Genomic DNA, 25,102 nt, shown 5'->3' with positions numbered 1-25,102 from the left:
ATAGATAGATAAATAAATAGATAGATAGATAGATAATTAGATAGATAGAGAAATAGCTATTACATAGATAATTAGATAGATAAAGATAGATAGATAAATAGATAAATAGATACGGAGAAAAAGATAGATAGATGGATGGATAGGTAGATAGAAAGATAGAAAGAAGAGGGAGGGAGTGAAGGAGGAAGAGACAGACGGACAGCCAGACAGCAAGAGTGAGAGAGAGAGAGAGAGAGAGAGGGAGAGAGAGAGAAAGAGAGATGTATTTTGACGACCGCTGAACAATGCAAGTGACGTTTTGAAAAAAAAAAAGATGCTAGCAGTCTTCACGTGCGAAGCACATGATTTTGGGGAAAAAATAATCAGGCTTGCAGTATACCAGGATCAAACCCCAACAGGTAAACTAGTTCTTGTCTCCGTGGTGAGACAATGTTGTTGTTGTTTTTATATATATACAATGGATTGCCAGAAGCACTCTTTTCTAAAGTTCAAGGAATTCAACGGTCCACATGTAGAATTAATCGTCTCCAGAAAAAAAAAATACCATGATCATAGAAACGATCCCCATTACTAAATGATGTGCTACACAGATGTGAGCGGGAGAGTGGGATAACTTATTAACATTGCTGAAGGAATTGGTCTCAATGTTTAGTGTGTTATTCCACTTTAATTCGACCAAGCAGGCAGGTATGTGAATTCAATCTCATTTTATTTCCTTCTCATGCATGGCGTATACACAAGGGATCAATGTAAGGGATTGAGCATTTTTAATCTTCATTTCCCGATCGTCTCAGGGGATAAAGGGAACGCTAATCTCGGATATAGCCATGTTCACATTATAATTCTACCTCAATAAGTATAATGATGCCTCATGTTGATTATCAACTTCAATCTACTATAAATGTGTTAATGTATAAATGTCTGAGTATGTCATTCGGCCTTATCAGCATGGCTTCATAAGCTACCACTGTAATATTATTATCGCATTCGTTTATGAGATAATGCCTTCAATTCATTTGTATAGAGTCACATCCCTTCAGAGCTAAAACATGAATCAAATCCACAGACAGTAGGGATATGCATTGTACATCAATTTCCCCAAAGCTCATTTATGTTTCAGTTCAAGTCCTCATCCGATTCGAATTCAATCCGGCATTTGTGGCAATGGTGACGAAGGCGACGATCACGTTCGATCTACACATAGCACATCGATGTGAAAACCCCATTCAGAATTTATGTCAATCGTGTGCGACAGCTAGCTCTTGTTTCAGTTACAGTTAGCACTCGCACGCCGAAGCATATGTACGTGCGAATTCCCCGCCGCACCCCGCTACTGCAGGAAATCAAGATTAATCTTGCAATAGCTATCCATTGCGTGATTACACGATGAAGCAACAGGAAAGAATAAATAAGTCGACCACTTTTTTTTTTCTCTCAGTTAAACAAAACTGAAACCCACAAAATAATATGGGGATGGAGTGGAAACATTGATATTAGTAGAAGACATCAGTGAAAGTTTGAAGAAAACCGGACGATCGATTAAAAAGTTATGAATTTGTATAAAGCATCTAGATCGGTTCCGTCATTGCCCCAGGGCGTCGTTGCTGGATGAATAGACTCCTACAGTCCATGACGTCATTCGGGACAACAATGTAATGAAAATGTAAAGAGAATTCCACAAAATTTCATTTTCAAAAAGTACTCATTAAATTTCCATCGACTTGTTACTGACATTTATGTTGAGGGTAGTATTATTCCCCTACTTTCTGAAAGAGGTAAGTCTAGTGCTCTTTCATTATGCTAGAAAAGTGCAAATGTGTGTTTTTTTTCTTTCCATTATTTTCTTTTTATTGTCCAAAGCGATGCCATGAACTGTAGTAGTCTCCTTATCCAGCGATGACGACACCGAAACTTTGATAATTCATAACTTTTGATACGATTGTCCAATTTTCCTCCAACTTTGACTGATGTGTTCTTCTAATATTGCTGCTTTCAGTCAATCGACATTTCTGTTTGGGTTTGGGTTTTCTTCAAGGTATATAGGAATGCTGATACAGCACCATGCTTTACCATAATTGGTTACACTTTTGTTTTCTTTTTCTTTATTCATTCTGGTCCTACAGTCGAGCTGCAGCATACTAGTACTATAACTACTACTACTACTACTACTACTACTGCTACTACTACTACTACTACTACTACTACTACTACTACTACTACTACTTCTACTACTATAACTACTACTACTACTACTGCTGCTGCTACTACTACTATTACTATACACTTCTATACTACTATACTACGCTACTGTACAGAGTCACGTAAAGGGATTCTAATGCACCTTGGTAACGTGGTAGGGCTAAGATGCATTCTCCTGGTAACAGAATATAGAATGTTACTTTCGTGAGCCCTGGTCCGTGTGTCACTATAATGTGTACATAATGATTGATACATTATCCGCAGGACTATATTGCAATCTTGTGTGATTATTTATGGCCAAATGATATAATGATAATAATCAATAACGACTCGTACTCGGGTTATAACACCGTGGCATGCTCTCGAATGACATTGTGCCTATCTAACTCGTGTATATAACAATGAACAGTAAATGCCTGTATTTACATGTATATTCCACACGCGCATATTATATGCCCTACCATTATAGGTATGCGTAATATTATGCAAAAACTCGTGAAACATTGATAGGTCCTACACCATGCGCCTGACAATCTCAATCTGGGGAGGACCTATTCACAACATTCTCAACTGGCAATCATAAATCGAAATGTCGTCAAAAAAAGAGGGCAAAAAGCCTAATACTTACATTATTTGAAAAAAAAAACTGTTTGGTTGAGACGAAGATCTGAGTCTGCGTGCAGGAGCTGATCAATATTGATACAAAGCAACTATGTAAAGGTTTTCTTCTTGTAATATCTTGTTGCTGTTGACATTGAATAATTATTATATTCAAATAATTAATATTGTATTTGTGATCGGCACATTCTTTTTGTGTCAAATTAGCAGTCGAAACACACACACACACACACACACACACACACGCATACACACACACATACACACACACACACACTAAAAGTAACTCGTGACATTGATAAGAATATACTTCCAGCTGATCTTGATAGTAAAGTTATTGAACGTAGACTCTCATGATTACTATATACACCTAGTTATTGAATTTACAAGTAGTCGTACTTTTGTTTGAGAGTGTAAACTCCTTATGATTAACTTGTCACAAAGGGTAACACTTCTCTTGTGAATTCCTCTTTTCCATATAGAGTTACAAAATGGGATTGTATTGCTTACTTGTTTATTTATCTAAAAACAAAAGTTGATATTATTTTGATATTGTATCCATGTCTTGTTGAAACGTTTGTGATTCAAAGTTCCTTACAATATTATATACTCATGAAAGTGATTATTATGCATAACATTGCTTTGTATTACTTTACCACGTGTTTATTTGAATTGAATTGAAAATAGCTTTCAATGCGCATGATTAAAAAATAATTTTGATCGAGGTGATCACCCTATATCATTTTTTCATCGTAGCTTTATGTTCTTTTTCCTTGTCACATGTACATGTAATCTACTGTCACCCATGATTTGGTTGTTTTGTATGTATGTGTAGAGTATATACCGTCTACTGCTCACTGTTTTTCTCATTCTTTATCACATAATATTTATTTCTTCGACCACTATAATGATATTCATCATCAATATTTTGTCCACTGTCAGCGTTGTTGCATATGATATTGCAGGAATTGTTATTTGTATTTATCATCGTCATCATCATCATCATTAATTCTTTTTTCCCTTTTTTTTAAAACCTCGTTACAGGCAGTTTAACATTCGGACTCTCCTTTAAAGTGACCGGAATTGATAAACCGGTATCATCTTCATAATATTTTGTAGCTGCTGTTGTAGTAAGAATCTACTATCACTTCCATATTAGATATCTTATAAACAAAAGTCATCATTACCTTCACTGACACGCAGCTGAAAGTTTTAAATATAGGCCTATTATTATCGCTTACATGTGCCGTTGAACACGTCGACCTCATAACAGTGACATTTTGTGTCTCGCAGCCGCTGCACTCCAGTGACCCACCCTCGGAGATTCGATGACTAATCTTAACGTAGAGGGAGACATATCCATCAAGATGGCAGCCTACGTGTGGGTCGTCGTGGCTTGTATCTCAGCTGTGAAATGCCTCCTCATTCCTGCTTAGTAAGTTATTTGCTTGTTACACGTCAAATGCAGTCATTGTTAACCTGTTTACTACCTTACTTGTAACTTCCAAGCGAGCTAATTGCACTGATATACAGAGAACGATGGTCAAGATGTTCGACGTGCTCTCCATCAGTCCCATATGCTTATAATCGTGTGTGAACTGTTCAAGATATAATTCATCACAACTCATCATATGCATATCGCGCATGTGAGATCTAGTCCCCAGACTACCTGACTGCAGTGTTATGTTGTAGGTCTAACTGTTAAGTTTTTAGTATCATGCAATTTTCGGCATACATGTATAGACCGATTCTGTGACGCGCTATGTGTATTTTTGGCATGGGCAGCGCCATTAAGGCATTAACGCGGTGTCTTAGCCGACCCCCCCCCCCTCTCCCCCACCCCCTTCCGTGCGCGGAATGAAAAACTGATGCATGGTCGTTTTAGCCAATAGGCGTCTCGTACTGAGTGCGCAAACGCTTGCTTAGTGCGTGAACCTTTGTTACAAGTGCGTGATAAACATGTTGTCCGGGGGTGGGGGAGAGGAGGGGGGGGTCGGCTAAGACACCTCAAAATGAGCTCATGGCTGCGCCCAGTGCCACAAATTGTCTGCTGCCCTCAACAAACCCGAATCGGTCTATACACGCCTCACATGGTAGGTACTGTGCTCGGGCCTCTAGCTCTACCAGCAGAGTCAGAGAGTCTCTCATAGTCATACAGTCATAGTCATACGTGAGTGTGCCTTTTTATAAATAACTTGACACAGTACTCAGTACAGTAGATCTAAAATAATCAAGTAAAATTAGATCTACCGGTACTTATACTTTGGGAGCACCCTGAGTCAAAGGGGGTTCAGAGTGGTGTCTCCGTATGATGAAAAAAGAAAGACAAGTTTAAGCATGTCTGAAAGTGTCCTATTTTACCAACTGTACATACGTTTTGTAAATTCATCTAATTCATACCACTTTTACCAGACGTGCACTTGCTCATTTCCACTACCAGATTGATCCCATGGTCTTGAAAAGACGTTTTTCTACGAGTTCATCTCCATACCTCCTCTTCATTCCTTCGTATTTTGAAACAGCCTTTGCGTGGCACTTTGCACATCAGCAATATGAATATGCATGAAAGTTGAGATGTTTTTTGCCTTTGGACAAGGCCCTTTTGGTGTGTGGTGGCGAGCGTAAGGGTTTGAGTGAAACGTGCCCAGCAGAGAGCAAACTGGCACTACATGATGTCCCGCAGCGAGAGTGCCTTGTCAAAAGGCTACACTGCTGCCAGCTAGCGCATGCACACAGGTTTCAAATCTGTCATATTTAGCAGTTGTCGTTCTCACAGATTCCTATTGACCGAATCATGTAAAGTCATCAATTTGGACAGAAAGGGACTATTGCAGGAACCAAATGCTCTAAGACACTTGTCAACAATCGGACTACATCTGTATGTATTCAAATTGGAGCTATCTTTGGTACTGATGTTGGAATTTAGGGGCGATACTACCCCATATGAGACTCCAAATCCTGCTATCCGCAGCCTGAACACAAAGCGTTCAGGGTGGTTGCAGTTAATGTTACAAGAAAGTTGTGTGTATGAACTCTGAGAGTACTGTAAAAGTGGTTAATTTTGCGCTAGTAATTTTTTGCACTCAGCCGGGTGAGATGAATTTCACATGTTTTGAATTCTGTGGAAACATGACATGAACTACTGGAACGTGGGATGGAATGCAAAAGTGTTCACTTATAGTGCTTTGCTTTTCACACTAGCTCCTGGTTACGCGAAATATGCAAAAATTTCCACTTTTACAGTAATATTTGTAATCCATTTGAAATACCTTAGTGTTATTTGCACATGTTGTATAGCACATGTATATTAGGCCAAGTAAAAAAAGAAACCAGTTTCTCGTCCTCGCGCGCATCGATTTTGGCCGCCGCATCGATTTTTTTACTATTTACTATTTTCAAAATGGCGCTGAAAATACCAAGAAATTCATAATTCTCGTCCCAGCCCGCTCCCCGCCCGCATCGATTTTCAGTTGCCGCATCGACTTTATTGATATTTACTATTTTTTCGGCCGTGTCTGTAACTTGCTAGCTGTCCAAATCGGGTCCCCAGGCCATCGCACGCATGAACACATTCGAATGTGTAGAGGCCCGTACACTCTGTTCTGTAACGTTGTATCTGACGGCGATGTATTTTGAAGAGAAAATGAGTGCGCTTTTCCAGCAAATGTGGAATCATAAAATGGGTGTATCTACAAAATAAATAACTTTTCCACAGATTCTGGTTTGTATCGTATTTCTGCGGGATACTTTTCTTTACGACGTAAATTCACGGACACGGCCGTGAATCGTAACATCTGTAGTGTGGTATACAGGGCAGGGGAAGCTCGGTATATAAAACGAACACTGCTATAACGAGATATGGGTTATTACGAGGAAATTTTCCCGGTCCCAAATTTCCTTCCACACAAGTCCATGTAAAATGCTACTCTTACAGCGAGATTGGCTATAACGAAATAACTGCTATAGCGAGATAAATTTTGTGATTTTCAAACAAAGAAAAACATAGCCAATCAAGCCTGATATAGCGAGGTAAAGCAAAATGTCTTCGGGTAAAGCTTAACTTCGCCTGTGCTATCACGGTCCGAGATTGTAAAGCTCGATGCGCCAAAAACTGTCTTGTACACACACATTTTCTTCATGACAGTTCACTCTACAGCTAGCACCGTGTGTTGTACGTGTATGTGTGTGTGTGTGCGCGCACTGATGGTGTATGCAGAAAATGTGGTGGGAAGGCCGTATACATGACATCATCATGACGTTTAGCAAGTGTGAGGCAATCTGATGCTGTGATTGGCTTTCTACGTAGGGAATTCCCCATCTACACACACACATGCAGTCATAATGTACATACAGAATGTGTCACACACACACACACAGCATTGTGCAGACCATATTCAAGCTTTCCACACACAACACCCATACCATAACCACATACCAATCCACAGACGATCTTCACACAATTGCAAGCTATGTAGATTTACAAATTCAAACATCTATTCTACAATTAATAAGAAAAACATTCTTGATATCGGATTTCATTGGCAAAAAAACATCTTCTTACCCATAAAGGTGAGTAATTACCTCACACACATTAGCAAGTTATCAGTATTGATTGAAAGATGATGGGTAGTCCCACGTGTGCAAATTAATGTCTTTATGTTATGCCTTCTTTTATGCCTACTGATATAACGAGATATCGGCTAAAACGAGGAACACGACTCGTACCCGACCATCTCGTTATATCAAGTTTCCACTTGTACAATCATCATCCAAATGATGAGTGATTATCAAATGTCTTTTTAGAACATGAAGAAACATCTTTGTTTAATGCTATAATGCCATAAATCGTATCATTTTGACATCCATCTGCAATTGTACAAGCCAGTTTCCAGTTGAATGTGCTACAATTGTACTGTGAAGAAATACATATATACATACACTGTACCAGCTGTGTGGACACAAAATGTCACAAACACAATACAATGTAATAAATAAAGCAGTGTTTTGAATATCATGGAATTCATTTCAGTCGTACATTTGTTGAAAGACATGTTTTATACCTGTTTCAATTAATAGCACAATACATCAGAATTGCAAGTACCAGTTTGGTACACTGGTATCAGAAATGCCATTAGTTACAACACTAAATACCAGTATTAAGATGGTCATTTTCCCTTGACATCTGTAATGGAAAGAAAAAGCAAATGTATTTCTGCATGCATGAAGTTTCATTTCAAGTATGGTACATATATCTATTTGTTTGAAAATGTTTGAGAGTGCAGGCAAGACATACACTTGGGACCTGGTTTTTCATAACACAGCTGCCACTTAACAGAGTGATATTTCATTTCATAAATTGGATATGGTCAGTTTTACAGTAAAGGGTGTAACTTTGATGTGGCAAAGGTCAAAAATTAAAGTTGTGTTTCCATTTTTATCTTTGCCTTTATTTTATATAGGAATGTCTATATTTTCAATATTTTTTCATTCCAGAGCTTAATTCTTAGGCTAAATATGAAAAATGAAGTGACTATTATGGAATTTTAGATAAATTTAGGTAAAAACAACCAGAATGTTTTGGTCACCCACAGCAACCAAATGAAGATAAATGGTGGAGGTAATGCAACTTTTCATTTGCTGTGAACATATATTTGAAATATCAAAACACTTTTCCCCCATCAGATATTCGCTCTTGCAATTATTTGGATGTGAACTTCAAATTCCAAGGTAAAAATGGTACCTGACAAACTATTTTTAAGTTAAAAGAATGTTCTAGAAGCAAGAGCCACTCTAAACATAGCCCTAAATTATCTCTTGGTAACAAACATTTATCAACCAAAATCCCAAAGAAATCTGATTATTTTTGACAAAGTTGAAATTTTCAGACTTGTGAGTTTCGGAGGCTTCAGTTAACAAACTAGTGTGTTTCGGAGGCTTCAAAACTGCTAACACAAAGTTCTAGTCCTGTATTCACTTAAAATAATAAAACTACAGTAAGCAACTATCACTACATGCTAGAATAACAACAAGGCATCAATAAAATGTGAATAACAGTATACAGATGTACATTTTATGGCAGTGCATAATGTTTACCCTTCATACAAATTGTACTTATTAGAATTATTATAAGGAAATTGGCTTCCACAAAAGTGAATAACAAACTGTGTACACTTTGAGCAATGCTCAGTTCGAATTTATGACATTACATGAGGCCATATGATTCTAAAGGAAACTGCAACAGTAGCAATAAAAGTACACTGATTAGGAACATCTTTCTTTTCTTTTTTTTTGCGGCTTAAAGTTAGCAGCAACGCATGTTTCGGAGGCTTCACCATGACTGTTGACATGCAAAAATGGTCCATTTTAAGGTGATATGAAGTACATTAATGCAGCTGATTGTTTCCAAATAACTAACAATGTTGTAACATGTAAAATAGTATTTATTTGTATGCAGAAAAAAGACTTTCCAACATATATGTTAAGAGACAAAGAAAAATATTTTAAATCTTTATACTCAGTTGTATACATACACTGTATTTGCATATCCATGACTTTGGCAATGCAGAACATGATTAGGTTACACACATGTACAGCTGTATGCATTTGTCAAACTTTTCATCATAATGCAGTAAGAATTACTTTCAATGAGTTAGAACTGTAGCTATAGACTTAATGCAAAGATTATGTTTGCTTGCTTTATAAGTGCAGTTTGTGGGATGTATATTGACATAAACCACCCATCATAATTGTTTTATATACATGTGAAATCAATTTCAACTGTTGATGAGAAAGGGATAGAAAATATGTATATAGACTATGTGATGGCATGACGGTTAGATTACAACATAGCATTGTAAAATATAGAAAGGGGAAAAAGGCTTATAAACATTCTTTTGCATATGACCATGCCTGATATCCCCTATTATAGCTATCAAATGCAGTGATCATGGTCATAGAACAGCAATCTTAAACACCGATCAGCCATTCCATGTAAGGGTCATCATCAAACTGTCATCATCAAAATGGAGTTGGAATAATCAATATATTGGTGATATTATCATGGAGCTCAATAGAAATTGAAATGGTCAAGATCCCATTCATCTTTTTGAATCGCCTGTTGAAAAGATAAATGTACATACCCTATCCATGACTGTGTATGAATTTGAATTAAAAAAAAAATGTTGACCAAATGTATAGTTCCCTATAATATATGATAGTTAGAGTTTTACTTTCTTTTTCTGTGGTATACAAGTCACCCCTGTTTCATATCATTTTATTTTTCATTTTTTTTTAATTCTTCAAAGGCTTCTTTTTATGCCTCCGCCACGAAGTGGTGCCGGAGGCATTATGTTTTCGGGTTGTCCGTCCGTCCGTACGTACGTCCGTACGTACGTCTGTACGTCCGTACGTCCGTCCGCTTTCGTTTACGCGATAACTTGAGTAATATTGACTTGAATTCTACCAAACTTGGTCCAAGTATAAAGTATGATGGGGCAATTAGTTGATTAGATTTTGGGCGAAATCCGCCGAAGGTCAAAGGTCAAAGGTCAAGGTCAAATCATGAAATTGTATCCGTTTACGCGATAACTCAAGACTGGATCTAGCAAATTTCACCAAACTTTGTTGGAGGATGATGTATGATAGGACAATTATTTGATTAGTTTTTTAGTGAAATCGGACTGAGGTCAAAGGTCAAAGATCAAGGTCAAATCCTGAAATTTATCTGTTTACGTGATAACTCAAAACTGGATGAAGCAGCTTTCACCAAACTTGGTCCAAGGATGATGTATGATGGGACAATTAGTTGAATAGATTGTAGTGACATTGGCAAGAGGTCAAAGGTCAAAAGGTCAAGGTCAAATCCTGAATATGTTGCTATTTCCCCCCATATCTATGCAATGCCCAAAGGTATTTTCTTGAAACTTGGTGTAGACATGTAGGCCCCTACTACTGCATAAAGATTCTCCAGAGTTTCATGTCATAAGGTCAAAGGTCAAAAGGTCAAAGGTTAAGTGAAAATGTTGTAATATCACTTTTCTCACAAATGGTTCAATGTACCTTCATGGAACTTGGTACATACGCATGTACTGACTGGCAGAGATTATCTAGGGAATTTAGGGGTCATAGGTCAAAGGTCAAGGTCAACTCCTCAATATTTTACTATTTCCCTCATGCACTAGTATATAAAATGCTTGCATTATTAGTTTTCTGACTTATATACATGCATTACCTAATGGAGATTCTCCAGGAAATTTCCAGCCAGACTGTCAAAGGTTGTCAAAGGTTAAGGGTCAATGGCCAGGTTTCAATGCCCCCCCCCCCCAAAAAAAAAAAAAAAAAAAAATCTATTTTGTACTGTTATTACACTCTTTCTTCATACCTTGGAAATTACTCAATGCATAAACTTATAAAAGGGTCTGTCCGAATTCAAGTAAAAATTCTCAATTCCCCAAATATGTGTACCTGCACTCCCAGTTCAAGGAAAGTGATCATTCAAGTCATTTCTGACAAACCTGTCATATTTTTATTTTTTTGCCAGTTATGTGAAACTGTCACGGATCACACATTGTGAAGACATTGTACTATACCCCTATTGGGAGAATCATGCATTATGGCGGAGGCATCAGTCGCCATAGCGACATTTCTAGTTTATAGTTATTTTATAAAATTCCAGTTTGTGTGACTCCTGTGACAGCTAGGAGGCCTGTTTTTGAAGGTACGCATTGAGAAATTGCTAAGAGAACTTTTACTGTTTCTAAAAATGACAACCTTTTTAGCAAAAAATTAAAAAGCAGCAAATGTGTTTAATATCTAAGTTTGTTAGAAACCCACAAGTTTGTTTTAAATAGTATATAAACCCACAGACTACAGTTTTAACCCTTTGAATTTCAAAATAGTTAGGGGCTTGTAACTTTTTCCAGAAAAGCCAGGACTAAACAGATTATAAAGATTTCAATAATTTCAATATTGTTCTTCATGAACATAACTTCTCCAGTCACCCACCCATGTAAACTACATGTACCCCATGGCAACAGGCTATTTATAAGTAGAGGTCTATATGTCATTTATAAACAATCCTATCCCAACCATTACTGTCCATTTACTGCACTGAGAACTACATCCGCAAACATGTCATAGAGTCTCACACATGTATGCGAAGACAGGTTTCGTAACACAAGTTACATTTTGTTTAATCAGAAATAGTCAAGTGGTCACTGCCAGCATGATAAAGTATGGAAAATAGGGTATAGTATCAAGATTGTGTTGCACCTTGCGTGCATCAGATCTGACATACAGATTGATATGAAAACCTGTCTGAATGAAGTAATCAAATGTCAAAATTCCAAAACAGTACCGTGTGATCCAAGTCACACCACAAAAATGATAATCTGCAAGATGTTAGCTATTTTCAAATCCAATCACAAATTTATTGATTAATTACTTTCCTCCAAGTAAGTATTGGAAATGAAAGCCAAAGAATTTGTTAAGAAATGGAAAGCTGAAAAAGTCAAGATTTTAGTATGGCAAAAACAAATGCCATGTGAGTAACAATGGAATGGATTTGTCAATGGGTTATAGATGGACATCTATGTAAAAGATTGTGTTTCGAAACTATTACACTCAGATGATAGTGAGTCGAAAGTGTAAAAATCCAAAAAGTATTTTCCACCATTTGCTCTGGATCATGCATAAAAGATACAACCTTAAATTCAAAAGTAATAGTAAAGTTAAGTGTATGCTTCCCTCTTGAATAACCATCTATTAAAGTCCTTGAATCTTCAGGACATGAATAGTGTTCAGTTCTTTAAAAAAAAGAAGTGTATTCAACACTAAATAATCAAGTAATTGTTTGGTCTTCATTATCAAAGTCTAACCAGTCAAAAGAGTGATACAAATATGGTCACAACACTTCAACTTCTGTCAAGAGTAAAAATGAGTTATCCAACTTAAGAACATTGATGTATCCACAACTACTTGCTTTGTTGCACTACTGTTGCATGATGTGGGCATGCACGCAAGCTGGAAGTCACTTTCATTACTCACAATATCTAGCCTGTTCCATTTTTTCAAAAGGAAACCTACAAAATAAATGCTTTTCATACATTTAAACAACTATCTACACCTTGCTTGAGGAATCATTAAGTCTCATTCAGTCCAAACAGTTATTTGATAGACTTAGAATTACAAAATTGTAATCAAAACATTCCATTTACATACTGTTAACATAAAATGAAGCCTCCGAAACATCTGGAAAATTAATTTGGTATGCCTTGATGTTTTTATGAAAATCATGTATGTTATGTAGAAAGTGATGGGTAAATTGTGTCTTTTTTGGTTGATATACACTGTTTAAACATATTTGTGGGGCAACATCCTCATCTGCTAATATTTTATTGCTGAATGAAAAGGTGAGTTATGTGTGACACATCTGCACTGTTTAAGAAAAATAGGTAAATCGTATGGTAAATCTATATTGGTGAGTAAACAAAGCAGCCAGAAAACTGAATGTGATTAAAAATCTTTAGATATGTCATAAGCGATCATTGGGTGGGTGAACAATAAATCTAATTTGATTTTGTCTGGAGAAAATCACAAAAATGCAGTGTTAACATCCTTTTGAAGCCTCCGAAACCACTTTTTCTCTATAAAGTGTATTAGCTCAAAAAATCATTGCAGTATCATAATGTTTTTATCATTTTTGTTGTCTGTCCATGTCTGTTGATGATTTCATAGCATAATTTGGGGCAGACACTCAAAGAATTTATCAGAAATGTCAAATTAGATGTTTTTGCTGTTTCGGAGGCTTCAATGCGTCTCGGAGGCTTCACGTGTTAACGGAAAGTTTGTATTGTCTCCTATTTTCAGAGAGTTTGGCGGATCTTAACTATTTTTGGTCTATTAGGTTAGGGCCCCATATCCTACATTTTGACATATAGATTAGGTCGCTTCTCTTATCTATATTCATATTATTTGACTAAACACTTTGTTTCGGAGGCTTCAAAACTGCTAACGGAAATTTCACTTGATGGAATGAAATTATCACAAAATTTCAAATAGCCCTAGAATCAAGTAAACTTTGATGTAAGTCTAAAGTTTAGCTGTACCTTACTATTTTCAGCATAAAAGAAAGTAACCAAAAGACATCCACTGATCATTACTGTCCATCAAAGTTTGTAAACAATTGTTAACGGAAAATGAAGCCTCCGAAACCTCAAATTTGAAGTCATAGTATTCTAAAATAAAGGGCCAGATACAAACCAAACTAATTTGGTCATTTCAATTGACCATACAACTATGCTTTTAACATAAAAAATTAGATCTCTGCAGTTGCTGCAGAAAATTATTAACATTTCAAAAATGTTATATAAATTTCAATGCAACAAAATAGTCATTTTTAGGGTACATATGTGACTGTCAAAACAAAACGCATCAATACCTGGACCTGATTATGCTACCCAAGGTGGCTACTCATAAGGTGACTCACATGGGAAAAAATCTTTGAGATCTGTAAATCTATGTGTTCAGGGTGGGCCAAAAGGCTAAAAATTGAAAGTTACACCCTTTACCGTAAAACTGACCATATAGAAAATAGTAAAGCCCTCTCTTGTTACTTTTCTCAGAATTACCGGACGAGAAACACATATTACTTTCATTTTGACAATCCTCGAAAAAATAGTAAGATATCAAATAGTAAGGACCTCCCTCATCGCCTTGCTCAAAAAACCCGGACGAGAAACTACTTTCTTTTTTTACTTGGCCTTACATGCACTTTGTCAGCCTTTTATTTATTGGACTTACCTTTTGAGAGATGACAATTGAATTAGTGACATAGTGTAAAAACCACCGTGTATTCGTAATACTAATCACTATGAATGACAGATGTGAATGACATATTCATGGAGACTTCCTGACAAACTCAGACTGGATACCAACCTGTTTACAGAGGTAAGAGTTCACCTGTTTACAAAGGCCACCATGTTTGGTTGAGCATCTATTTACATTGTATGTAGTTTTGTTGCAGTACAATGGAGTCATGATCATCCCAACATCAATAAACTACTTTTTTTTTTCATTTATACTATATTGTCCCTTGTTTAGCTATACAGCCATTTAGTGAGAAAAAAAAAATAATCTAGTTTGAGAGCACTAAGTGGTTGGCATTGATTTAGACCTGTACAATTTTTATTTTAGGTTGTAATCACAAATATGACCTTCACTTATGAAATTTCATGTCTGATATACATGTACTTTCTAAGTAAACTTTGCATATTAGAGACTTTAGATGTATACTGTAAAGTGTATGATGGGAAAGTTAATGGAATGCACACAAGGTACTGTAAAAGTGGAAATTTTTGCGATGTTGAAATTTTTGCGCAACCAGAAACTAGTGCGAAAATAAAAGCATGTGAATATTTTTGCTTGCCATATGTTCCTGTGCGTGATGTCTTGATTCCGCGGAATTAAAAACATGCAAAACTGCGGCCGAGCGCGAAAAATAAGTTGTGCGAAAATATCCACTTTTACAGTATATGACTTTTCAGCATGTTCTGTGAAAAAAATAAGCCTTTCCCAGGCTCCCATGCAGATTTTTTGCAAAGAAAAAAATTTTAATGATAATTTCAAGCTCTAAATGCGTTGGATTACTTTCTCCCTTTTGAACTTTGCTTTGTGCACCAGGCAGACTTCTAAATATCGACTTTCTGTGAGTGGAATGAGAAATGAAAGTGATAGAATGTTTGGGATTGGCATTTTGATGTACCAGATTAAGACAGGTCATGCTCGATACGGTAGATAAAATAAAGTAAAATCAGATCGCAAAGCGGCAGAAGTTTCATCAGAATTAGATGGAAACTATCAAGATAATGGAATGTGAAAGTTTCATGTGTATTTTCCAAATAGTGATATTGGTCACAATATTTGCATATTAACTGAGGTGATGAGGTCATCAACTTGCAAATCTCCCATTATGTAGTACACCAAAGTATCATGAAAATCATTGAAAATCACCAAATCCCTTGCAAGTCCTTGAAAAATCATTGCTAGGTTATTGTAACATATAAAAATGCTGATGTCAATATTCACCTGTTGATTTCATGTTCCTGAAAATAGTGATTACCAAGATTGTGTGTGTGTATGCTGTTTATATACTGTACTTGTAGGTCAAATGGAGACTCGTCAGGTCACGATTAATTTTCATCACCTCATGTACTTGAGTGTAATCTGAGTAACATTTTCAAGACACCTCAGGGTATACAAACAAAAACCAAAGATGTACTCCTACCTGCCCAAAATGGGCATTTGTGTTAGGTCCGTGGCAGGCAGTGAATGGGTGAGTGCTCATTCATTTTATTTGCCCAACAGTTAAGTTTTAGTTGCACTGGGTGTAAGTTGGCAAGTAAATTAGCATAGCACCCTGTAAGTCTGTACAGTGCACATGCTAGATGACTTATTCAGCACATGCAAAGTATCCCTTGGCTTAGGAGAGACTTCAAATGTTAAGGAGGCCCATATTCATATTGCAAGTTAGTCGCCCATACATGTATGATGAGTTACTGTAAAAGTGAAAATTTTCACCTGCAATTTGTCGCACTTAGTTGGTTGAGATGAATTTACTTTGGTTTCCAATTCTGCATGTATAGTCAAAACATAAAAAAGTGTCATATAACTAGCAAAGAATTTTGCATGCTTTTATTTTGCGCTGGTCTCTTGTGCCAGATATTATGTCCGAAAATGACACTTTTACAGGAGTCATCCATATTTGTGGATGTCTCAACAGAAATGAGCTCTTTGTAGCTGTAGAAGTGACAGTCCATAAAACGCACATTATATGTCAGTAATGGTCACTTTAGTGGCACAGTGTTGTATGTAGCCTGATCAGTTGACCATTTACAATGTATCTACGAATGACTAGGACCGTTTTCACGTGAGCAGAGAAACTTAAGTTGCAGTGCTGAAATACAATTATGCTACTAGAATGATCATCAATACACACATCCAAGGAAGGCGTCACAAAATCTGCGGCTTTGCATCACAGAGTGAGGAAAGGAGGTGTGGCTTCTTTCCAGATACCCATCAATCACTCTTGAACAGAGCTTGTGAAGCCATATAGAATTAGCAGTAAATGATATGTACTTTGACTATTTCTTTTTGTTATTCGGCCAGGCTCGCTAGTATGCATAACGTAGTGTAGCATACAGTTTGTATGTAAATGCAAATATTACAATTTTACTGATAGCGGTATTTCTTCTTATGTACATCCTTTCTCTTGTGAAGAGATAGGCAAAAAGGCTTCCATGCACAAATTAACATTAGTACACATTGCTTTAAAATCTGATGATACCAAAATATTAAGCTCATGCCTAATCAGACATGCCCATGTTCCATTTTGGCAGTATTTTGTACCATTTTTTCCCTGCCAAAAATACTGTAGGTTTCATGGAAAATACTGTTTATCTTGAAAATTGTATTACTACATGTGTCCATTGCTAGAAAGATATAAATACACTGTACTGTTTTTCCACCAAAACTATGACTTTTCAGGCCTCAGAATAGTGCAATGCTGTTTTCAAGGTTGACATCCCTGCCTAACTATCATAAAAGGATTGCATCTACATGTACTAACAGCTTGTAGTGCTAGATTTCAACGTAGTCCCATGTATATTATCTTTTAATGAATTTGTAACATTTGGTGTGAAGCTAGTCAGTCAGGATTAGGATTGCTGACTGCACTCACAGTATGGCATCACACAGCTACACAGCATCACATGTGATATACTGTGCATTTGAAGCATGCATTTTTTTTTCTGCAGAAGTTGTTGAAAGGTCAGAGTGAACTAAATATCCCCCAAACATGATTTGGAGGTCAATCTGTACACATGACTGTTTTGTTTTATTATTCTGGAAAAACATCACAAAATGATACCTCCGGACCTTCATTTGAATTGCGCAACTCATCTGTGCGATTCTAGCTCGTATGTACACATGGCCAAAATGTGTCGTTTGAATAATAGTTCTTGTGATGCATGCCTCACTAGATTCATCAGTCAAATGACGCATTCTCTGCACGTGTGAAAACAGCCAAGATGACACCAGGAGCATAAAATGTCATAAGAGTATATCCCGAAGTGTCAGATACTACCTTATTTGGAGAGGATTGGTGTCCAAGTCTTCAGGATTTTTTCAAGGACAGTGGACTCTTAATCCCAAGTTGAACCAAACACGCACACAAAAACAGAGAATATCATGTTGCCGAAGCGACGCCTTCAGGTGAGCCGTTTGCCAGCCTGAGCCAAATGATCGCAATGTGGCGGGGGTTTCCCCCTTTTCAACACCTGTAGATGCCATGCCATCAAGATCTAGGTCAAATGGATGGAGAGGAAGCTACAGTGCAGATAGGAGGACTTTGATTTTTGAAATTTAGTTCATGAATGCAGAAGTCCCTTATTGAATTTTTTTTTTTGGCATGAATGTACATAGATCACAAATTCCTTATAAGGAATTTTTGACCTCATTATAAGTTAAAGAATGAGTGGATCAAGAGAAGTTAATCTTTAAAAAGATCAACACATTTTCTACAGATTTGCTTGTTTGTTTGTTTTTTTTTTCATTCCATCAAATTTGTAGGTAAAGTTGATGTCTCGATCTACATGTTTTGTTTGTTGGTAGTCTTGTCTCGACATTATTCACAGGAAATAAGGGATGCAATGTAATGCCGTTCTCATGAGAAAATAGGGAGCGTTAGATCTGTGAAGCAAACATTATGATGATAAAACCCATGTTCTGTGCGTGTGCAAGACTGCTTATCAAAATCAATCTTGCATTCATTGTTTGAGTTTTCACAATGGTTTTGGACCATTTTAGCATCGGCTTATATTCATGACGCAGAGGGCTACTTGATGCCATTATGACGTCAGCTAGCTGTTTTGATTGGGAGAAATTTCACACTTCATGAAAGACAAATGGGGGCACTGTTGTACTTTTTATAGGCTACATCTTCACGAAATCTAAAGCCACTTTGCAACACGACGCAGGGAGAGAGGAGAATGGTTGACGCAACAGTCGTCTAAGTGTTCACAGATATAAAGCTCGCCAGTGAGAATGCAGGTCTACAGAAAAATCTGGCACACATGAACTGATGAATTCATAACCTGCCATTTCATGTACAGTAGTTAGCTTCTAGATCACCCATTTCTGCAGAGCCTTTGTTTGGGGGAGGGGATGCGGAATGAGTGAGTAACTTCAATACGTTGTAAGCTGTATCTCTATAGCCTTCAATGTGTGATGGTGATGTAATAATGTTGTAACATCATGCTTGCTGGATTGTAGTTGAGGTAAACACAAAAACCAAGTCATACTACAATAATAGATTTTGAACTCACTAAACATATTGCACAGAGTGCATTTCATAAGGCAAAGCTTTAGATTTCTTGATGATAAAAAAAATGAGCTACCGATCCTCTCCAGACCACCAATTGATTCATGCTGCACTGTGGGCGACATTCAGGTGTGTCATTAAACAGGGTGATCGTCAGCTGTAATCCGTTGGGTAATTTGATTGTCTCAGAATAACAAGCTGCTGCTCCAGAATTTGTCATCGATGAAAAAAAGGAAGACAGAGTGATCTGTAGAAAGAAAGAGAGGACAATCGAGGGAGAAATAGGGGGAGAGAGGGAGGGAGTGATGGGGGAACAAGAATAGCTTTAGAGGCATATTTGTTACATGTGATCCCTTTGACCTTTTTGGTGTTCAATGGCAACTTTTTCTTTCGCTTCGATCACCGCTTTTGCATTTTTTTCATCTGGGTTCCCTCATTGAAGAACAAGGGAAGAAAGAACGCAATTATGCAATCGTTCTTTAGGGCAGTTCCTGAACGAATTGGGTGAGTTTAAAGCTGGATGAAAGCGATGGGAATGAAAAGTTTTTTCTCCGGCTCACATTTCAGAGGAGCATGCATTGGTGACAACCCCTCCGCCCCAATTACATCTTAATGACTGAAGCTGCATATTAGGTCTGTCAAACGGGATCTGCTGTGCCCGTGGTGTAGGTAGAAGGGGGGAAGTGTAGTTGGAGGGAATGTGGCGGCTGCCATATTAAGCCCCCGTCGCCAGAGTGGATGAGAGCATTCGCGAGTGGAAATGTATTGCTCATGTTGAGGCTATAGGTGCACTTTGGGACCACTTTGTGCCCACAGATGGAGCATGTTCTTTGGCGATTGGCACAGATGGCTGGTTAACTAATTGTTGATGACTACAGAGATTACCTAATCCCTGTACTGTGTAATCATAGCCTTCCCGTTGGACTGAGCCTCATTGCTACAGCTGTATGTCTGAGTGCATTAACTAACTTGACGTCAGTTTCAACTAGGTCAAGTCTTGATGGATTCTGCATGCTGATGGAAGAAGCTTGGCAAGCTGAGCTACAGTAAATGCATGGGCGCATAAAAGGTTTTAATATGTGTATAAAAAGCAAGTGCTAGACAAATGCACATGTACAAAAGGATATCATTGCTGTGCAGTTATTACTATTACTTCTGACATATTGGTTGGTAGAAAAATAGTGGCTGTATGGTCAGATATATATCTTTCTGTCTCGCCATTAATTTCTGTCTTTAGTCTGATAGTATGTCATGATTCGTGGGTACTGAATCTTGGTTAAACTCCAACATAGGAACAGGAGAGATTTTTTCACCCAACTTTCAAGTGTTTCGTAAAGACCGTAATTTGGCTGGTGACACTCATGGGGGTGTCTTCATTGCAGTCAAAGACACACTGATTGCCCAGGATGAACATGACTTAGATGAGGAGGATTGTGAAATGAAATGGATTAGTATACATGTGAAGGGAATTGCACCTATTTTTATTGGTGCCTTCTACCGGTCCCAGAAGACAGGAAATGAATATATGCACTTTCTGGAAACCTCAATCGAGAAGATTCCCAAAAATGCCTCCATCTGGTTACTAGGCGACTTCAACATGCCAGATGTTGATTGGAACTCTACCAGCTTGCCATCAAATGGAAGGTATCCCGGGCCTAGCAAGCTGATGATAGATATTGCATTAGATCACAATCTCCATCAGGTTGTTGACAAACCGACCAGAGATCAAAGCATACTGGATCTTTGTTTTACCAATAACCCAGCTTTTATAGACAGATTGGAAGTCAAAGCAGGTATTAGTGATCATGATATTGTTATTGTGGAAGCATCAATTAAACTCAAAAGGGTAAAAAAACCAAGACGAAAAGTTTTCATTTACACTCAAGCAGACTACAATGAAGTATCTAAGGATCTTGATGCATTAAATTCTCAGTTTACGGATGATGTTGTGGCCAACTCAGATGTCGACAAATTGTGGCAACAATTCACAACCACCCTACTTCGTTCTATGGACAAGAACATTCCACATAAGATGACATCCTCTAAACCAAAACTGCCTTGGATTAATGTCTCTTTGAAGAGATCCATTAGAAAAAAACGGAAACTGTATGACCGGGCCAGAAAGTCAGGCGATTTTGCACTTTGGGATGAGTTCAAAATTCTAAGGAGGAAAGTTGATAGGCAGATTAGAAAATCTCATCGTGATTATGTTAGGGATATAGGGTCAAGTCTTCAAAACAAGAACACGAAACCTTTTTGGAATTATGTTAAAGCTATACGCAGAGAAGCCACTGGTGTCTGCTCATTGTCATCTATGGGAAAGATTGTCTCAAGTGCCAAGGAAAAGGCGGAAGTGCTTAATCAACAGTTTTGTTCGAATTTCACAAATGAAGACATTTCCTCCGTCCCAGACCTGGGTGAGAGTACGGTTCCTGACATGCCTGATGTTATCATAACCGTATCAGGGGTAGAAAAACTCCTCAGAAACCTCCAAGCCCACAAGGCTACAGGTCCCGATAACCTACCAGCCCGTATACTCAAGGAATGCGCTTCAAGTGCTGCCCCAATACTCCAGAAGATATACCAAAAGTCTTTGAATTCCGGATCGCTTCCCAAGGAATGGCTAAGCGCTTATGTCACACCAATCTTCAAGAAGGGCGATCGGTCCTTACCATCCAACTACCGCCCTGTGTCACTTACTTGCATTGCATGTAAACAACTTGAACACATCCTCCATAGCAACATTATGAGTCATCTGGACAAGCACTCCCTTCTTAGTGACAGCCAACATGGGTTTAGAAAAGGGAGATCCTGCGAAACCCAGCTGGCAGGATTAACTGATGACCTGGCACAAATTCTTGACGCAAAGGGGCAAGCTGATCTCTGTATATTAGATTTCAGCAAAGCATTCGATACTGTACCTCATCATCGCCTGTTGGCCAAGCTTGACCACCTTGGTATTCGCGGATCGACAAATGACTGGATTCAAAACTTTTTAACAAATCGTTCCCAGAAAGTACTGGTTGAAGGCCAGTGCTCGTCTAGCCAACCAGTGATTTCAGGAGTGCCGCAAGGGACGGTCTTGGGTCCACTACTGTTTCTTATGTACGTTAATGATCTTCCATCTTGCGTCCTATCGAAAGTTAGACTGTTTGCAGATGACTTGGTTCTCTATAGACATATTCTCTCTCCAATGGACTGTGATATTCTTCAACAAGACATCTCAGCACTGTGTGATTGGCAGTCACAATGGCAGATGAAGTTCAATAGTCCAAAATGTCATATTATGAGAATAACACACAAGAGAAGCCCTCACCACCACAAGTATGTCATGAATGACTCCGTCCTACAGGAAGTGAAACATCATCCTTACCTAGGCATTGATCTGACAGATAACCTTACCTGGTCAAGACACATCAATCAGACAATCTCTGGCGCAAACAAGATCTTGGGTCTCCTGCGCCGCAACCTCTGGAGCTGCACTAAATCTACCAAAGAAATAGCTTATAAAACCCTTGTACGCCCTAAACTAGAGTATTGTTGTGCTATCTGGGACCCTCATCAAGTCACCCACATCACCAACTTAGAGAAAGTCCAAAGAAGATCTGCTAGGTTTGTCACCAACGACTTCAGGAAAACCAGCAGTGTTACAGACATGCTCCAAGATCTAAAGTGGGACTCTCTTCAAAGACGACGCACAATTGCCAGGCTTTCACTGATCTATAAAGAAACTCATCGTTTAATCCCGTCAAATATAAATCATCTTAAAAGGAATGTCAGAAGTGGACCAGCAACCAGGTTAAATCAACCCTTGAATTACAATACTATTCAGACCAACAAAGATTGTTACCACCATTCACTTTATCCAAGGACAATCCCAATTTGGAACACACTGCCAGCTGAAATAAAATCTGTAACCAATATTGATATCTTTAAATCTCGTTTGTCCAAAATGAGATTTTAAAGTGCTGCAACTGTATGCATGAGGGACTGCACGTTTATAGCCCAGCAGCGGCGGTTGGTGCAGTACTGACAAGACAGGATGTGTGCTTTCTTAAAAGCCCCATTTTAACATCGCTAGCCTTTCAAAGAGTTACCGTGACAATGTCCAGGTAGCATCTGGGTAATCCTTTTTTTCATCCTGCCTGTTAAAATGGTCCACGCAAAATGTTGCTTGGATGTTATTGCAGTAACTTTTGCCAAATTCTACCCTAGTCAACTAGGGTAATTACCCCAACATTACCCTGACATTATCCTGACAACCTTTCTATTAGAATGCTCCTGCAGTAACATTCCTTTGATACTCTCAACATGCAAAATTGCAACTTTGCAGACAGAGAATCACGTGCATTGACCGTAACCACTCATCTCTGAGTAGTTGAGATCAGTGAGTGTAACCATGTTTTGTTTACTAACGCAATTGCCTACCTAGATGTGCACAATCTAGAATAGGTGGCCACTGGCTGGTGGGTGAGGTAGCCGCATCAGTGGACACACCCTTCGTGGAAACCTATCCTGAGAAAGTTACAATGTGTGTCTGTCAAAACAGTATCCCTCGCTTTCTCCTGCAGTTTTATTGCCTAAGGCAAGGAATTCTGTTCTTCAGACATTGTCCTGACATTGTCCTGACATTGTCAGGGTAAAGGTATGTTAAGACAGGGTTTAGACATTGAACTATTTGATAAAAACAGAAGCAAACAGTGTCCTTAAATTTTTGATGAAGTAGATATTGGTGCCGTAATTAATCAATACTTTTAGCATCAAAATATTCACTGGTATTAGCAGTAGCCCATTAAATGTCAAGCAAAGTTTGTATGTTGATGTAGATTTTGCATTCCTAGATGTGTTGCAAGTTTTGACATACTATCAAACCTTTTTTTTTTTTTTATTCTCTCTCAAATAAGAATACATTGTAAGTAAGCTGTTATCACAGGTCTGCAGAAAATTTGAATTCATAATGCATTTCATGTAGATTAGGTACATATCTCCCAGCAAAAAAAGGCCCTAAATTTGCCTATGAAATGTACATTTGTCATGCTTTCCTTCCATGTCACTACTTTTATATTCTCAGCACTCGCAGTTAGTAGGAAAAATTACGGAAAATCAGTGCCTCATCATAGCGTTAATGATAGTAGTTATCTTCATGATAACCTTGTGGTTCATCTTCTTGTACATTCCTACCGAGGTAGATCTTTACTCTGATCCACCATACATTACTTCATGTACAAGTGTACATCTCTGGCTGTCCTTTTTTCAGGTTGCACAACATCTACATGTAGTTTGTCTCGTAAATTGGCTGAACTCACAGGGGAATTTTCAACATTAAAAAAAAAAAAAATGAAGGCTTGCTTTACACAAAGCATGAATTCACAGCTCATCCAAGTGGCTTTTAGAACTCTGAGTAATTGACAGGAAATCAATAGTGCTTTATGCAGCTTAAGAGGAGATATACATGTATTTGTGATTTTTTTGGTGGTTTCTTTTGTGTGTGAAGATGTCACAACTTTCCGGTGAGTGCATCTCTACTCAAACTAAAAGACGTGCGTGGCTCGGCGGCCGCTACCATCATGGGAGGCCCACACACAAGTCCTTCCCACAAGTGCACATTATGTATGGTATTTGCAGAGATTATGGCACACAGTCATCCTTATAATCATCAAGGCTTGGTAAAGAGGAGTACTAGTAACTCCTTTCATGGGACAATACCTTAAAAACGTATCTAAGGCACATTATTTTGACTGCTTACTTGGGATGAGATGCTGGTCGAGTAGGCACAGGATGTACAAACACTGTACCAGGGCTTTTTAAAGCTCAGTCGGTAGAGCACCTCGCTAATATCCGGAGGTCTTGGGTTTGAATCCCGATGGAATCTCATTTTCTTTGCTATTTTTTGTCGAGCTCACCGGAGGT

General features: G+C 38.0%; 1 protein-coding gene across 1 annotated transcript in view; it reads left to right on the top strand.

Moving 5' to 3' along the window:
* Nucleotides 1–4,184: 4,184 nt before the first annotated feature.
* The window catches only part of LOC139727903 (dolichyl pyrophosphate Glc1Man9GlcNAc2 alpha-1,3-glucosyltransferase-like), an 82,386-nt gene continuing 61,468 nt past the window's right edge, over nucleotides 4,185–25,102 (top strand). Inside the window, exon 1 of the mRNA XM_071638874.1 lies at nucleotides 4,185–4,252. Coding sequence (XP_071494975.1) covers nucleotides 4,185–4,252 — 68 coding nt within the window. The remainder of the gene's footprint in view (nucleotides 4,253–25,102) is intronic.

The sequence above is a fragment of the Diadema antillarum genome, unplaced genomic scaffold (assembly GCF_040938485.1).
Source record: "Diadema antillarum isolate AM-2024a unplaced genomic scaffold, OU_Dant_1.0 seq00000160_RagTag, whole genome shotgun sequence".
NCBI lineage: Eukaryota > Metazoa > Echinodermata > Echinoidea > Diadematoida > Diadematidae > Diadema > Diadema antillarum.
The sequence above is the reverse complement of the archived record's forward strand: the minus strand, read 5'-3'. Positions and strand labels throughout refer to the sequence as shown.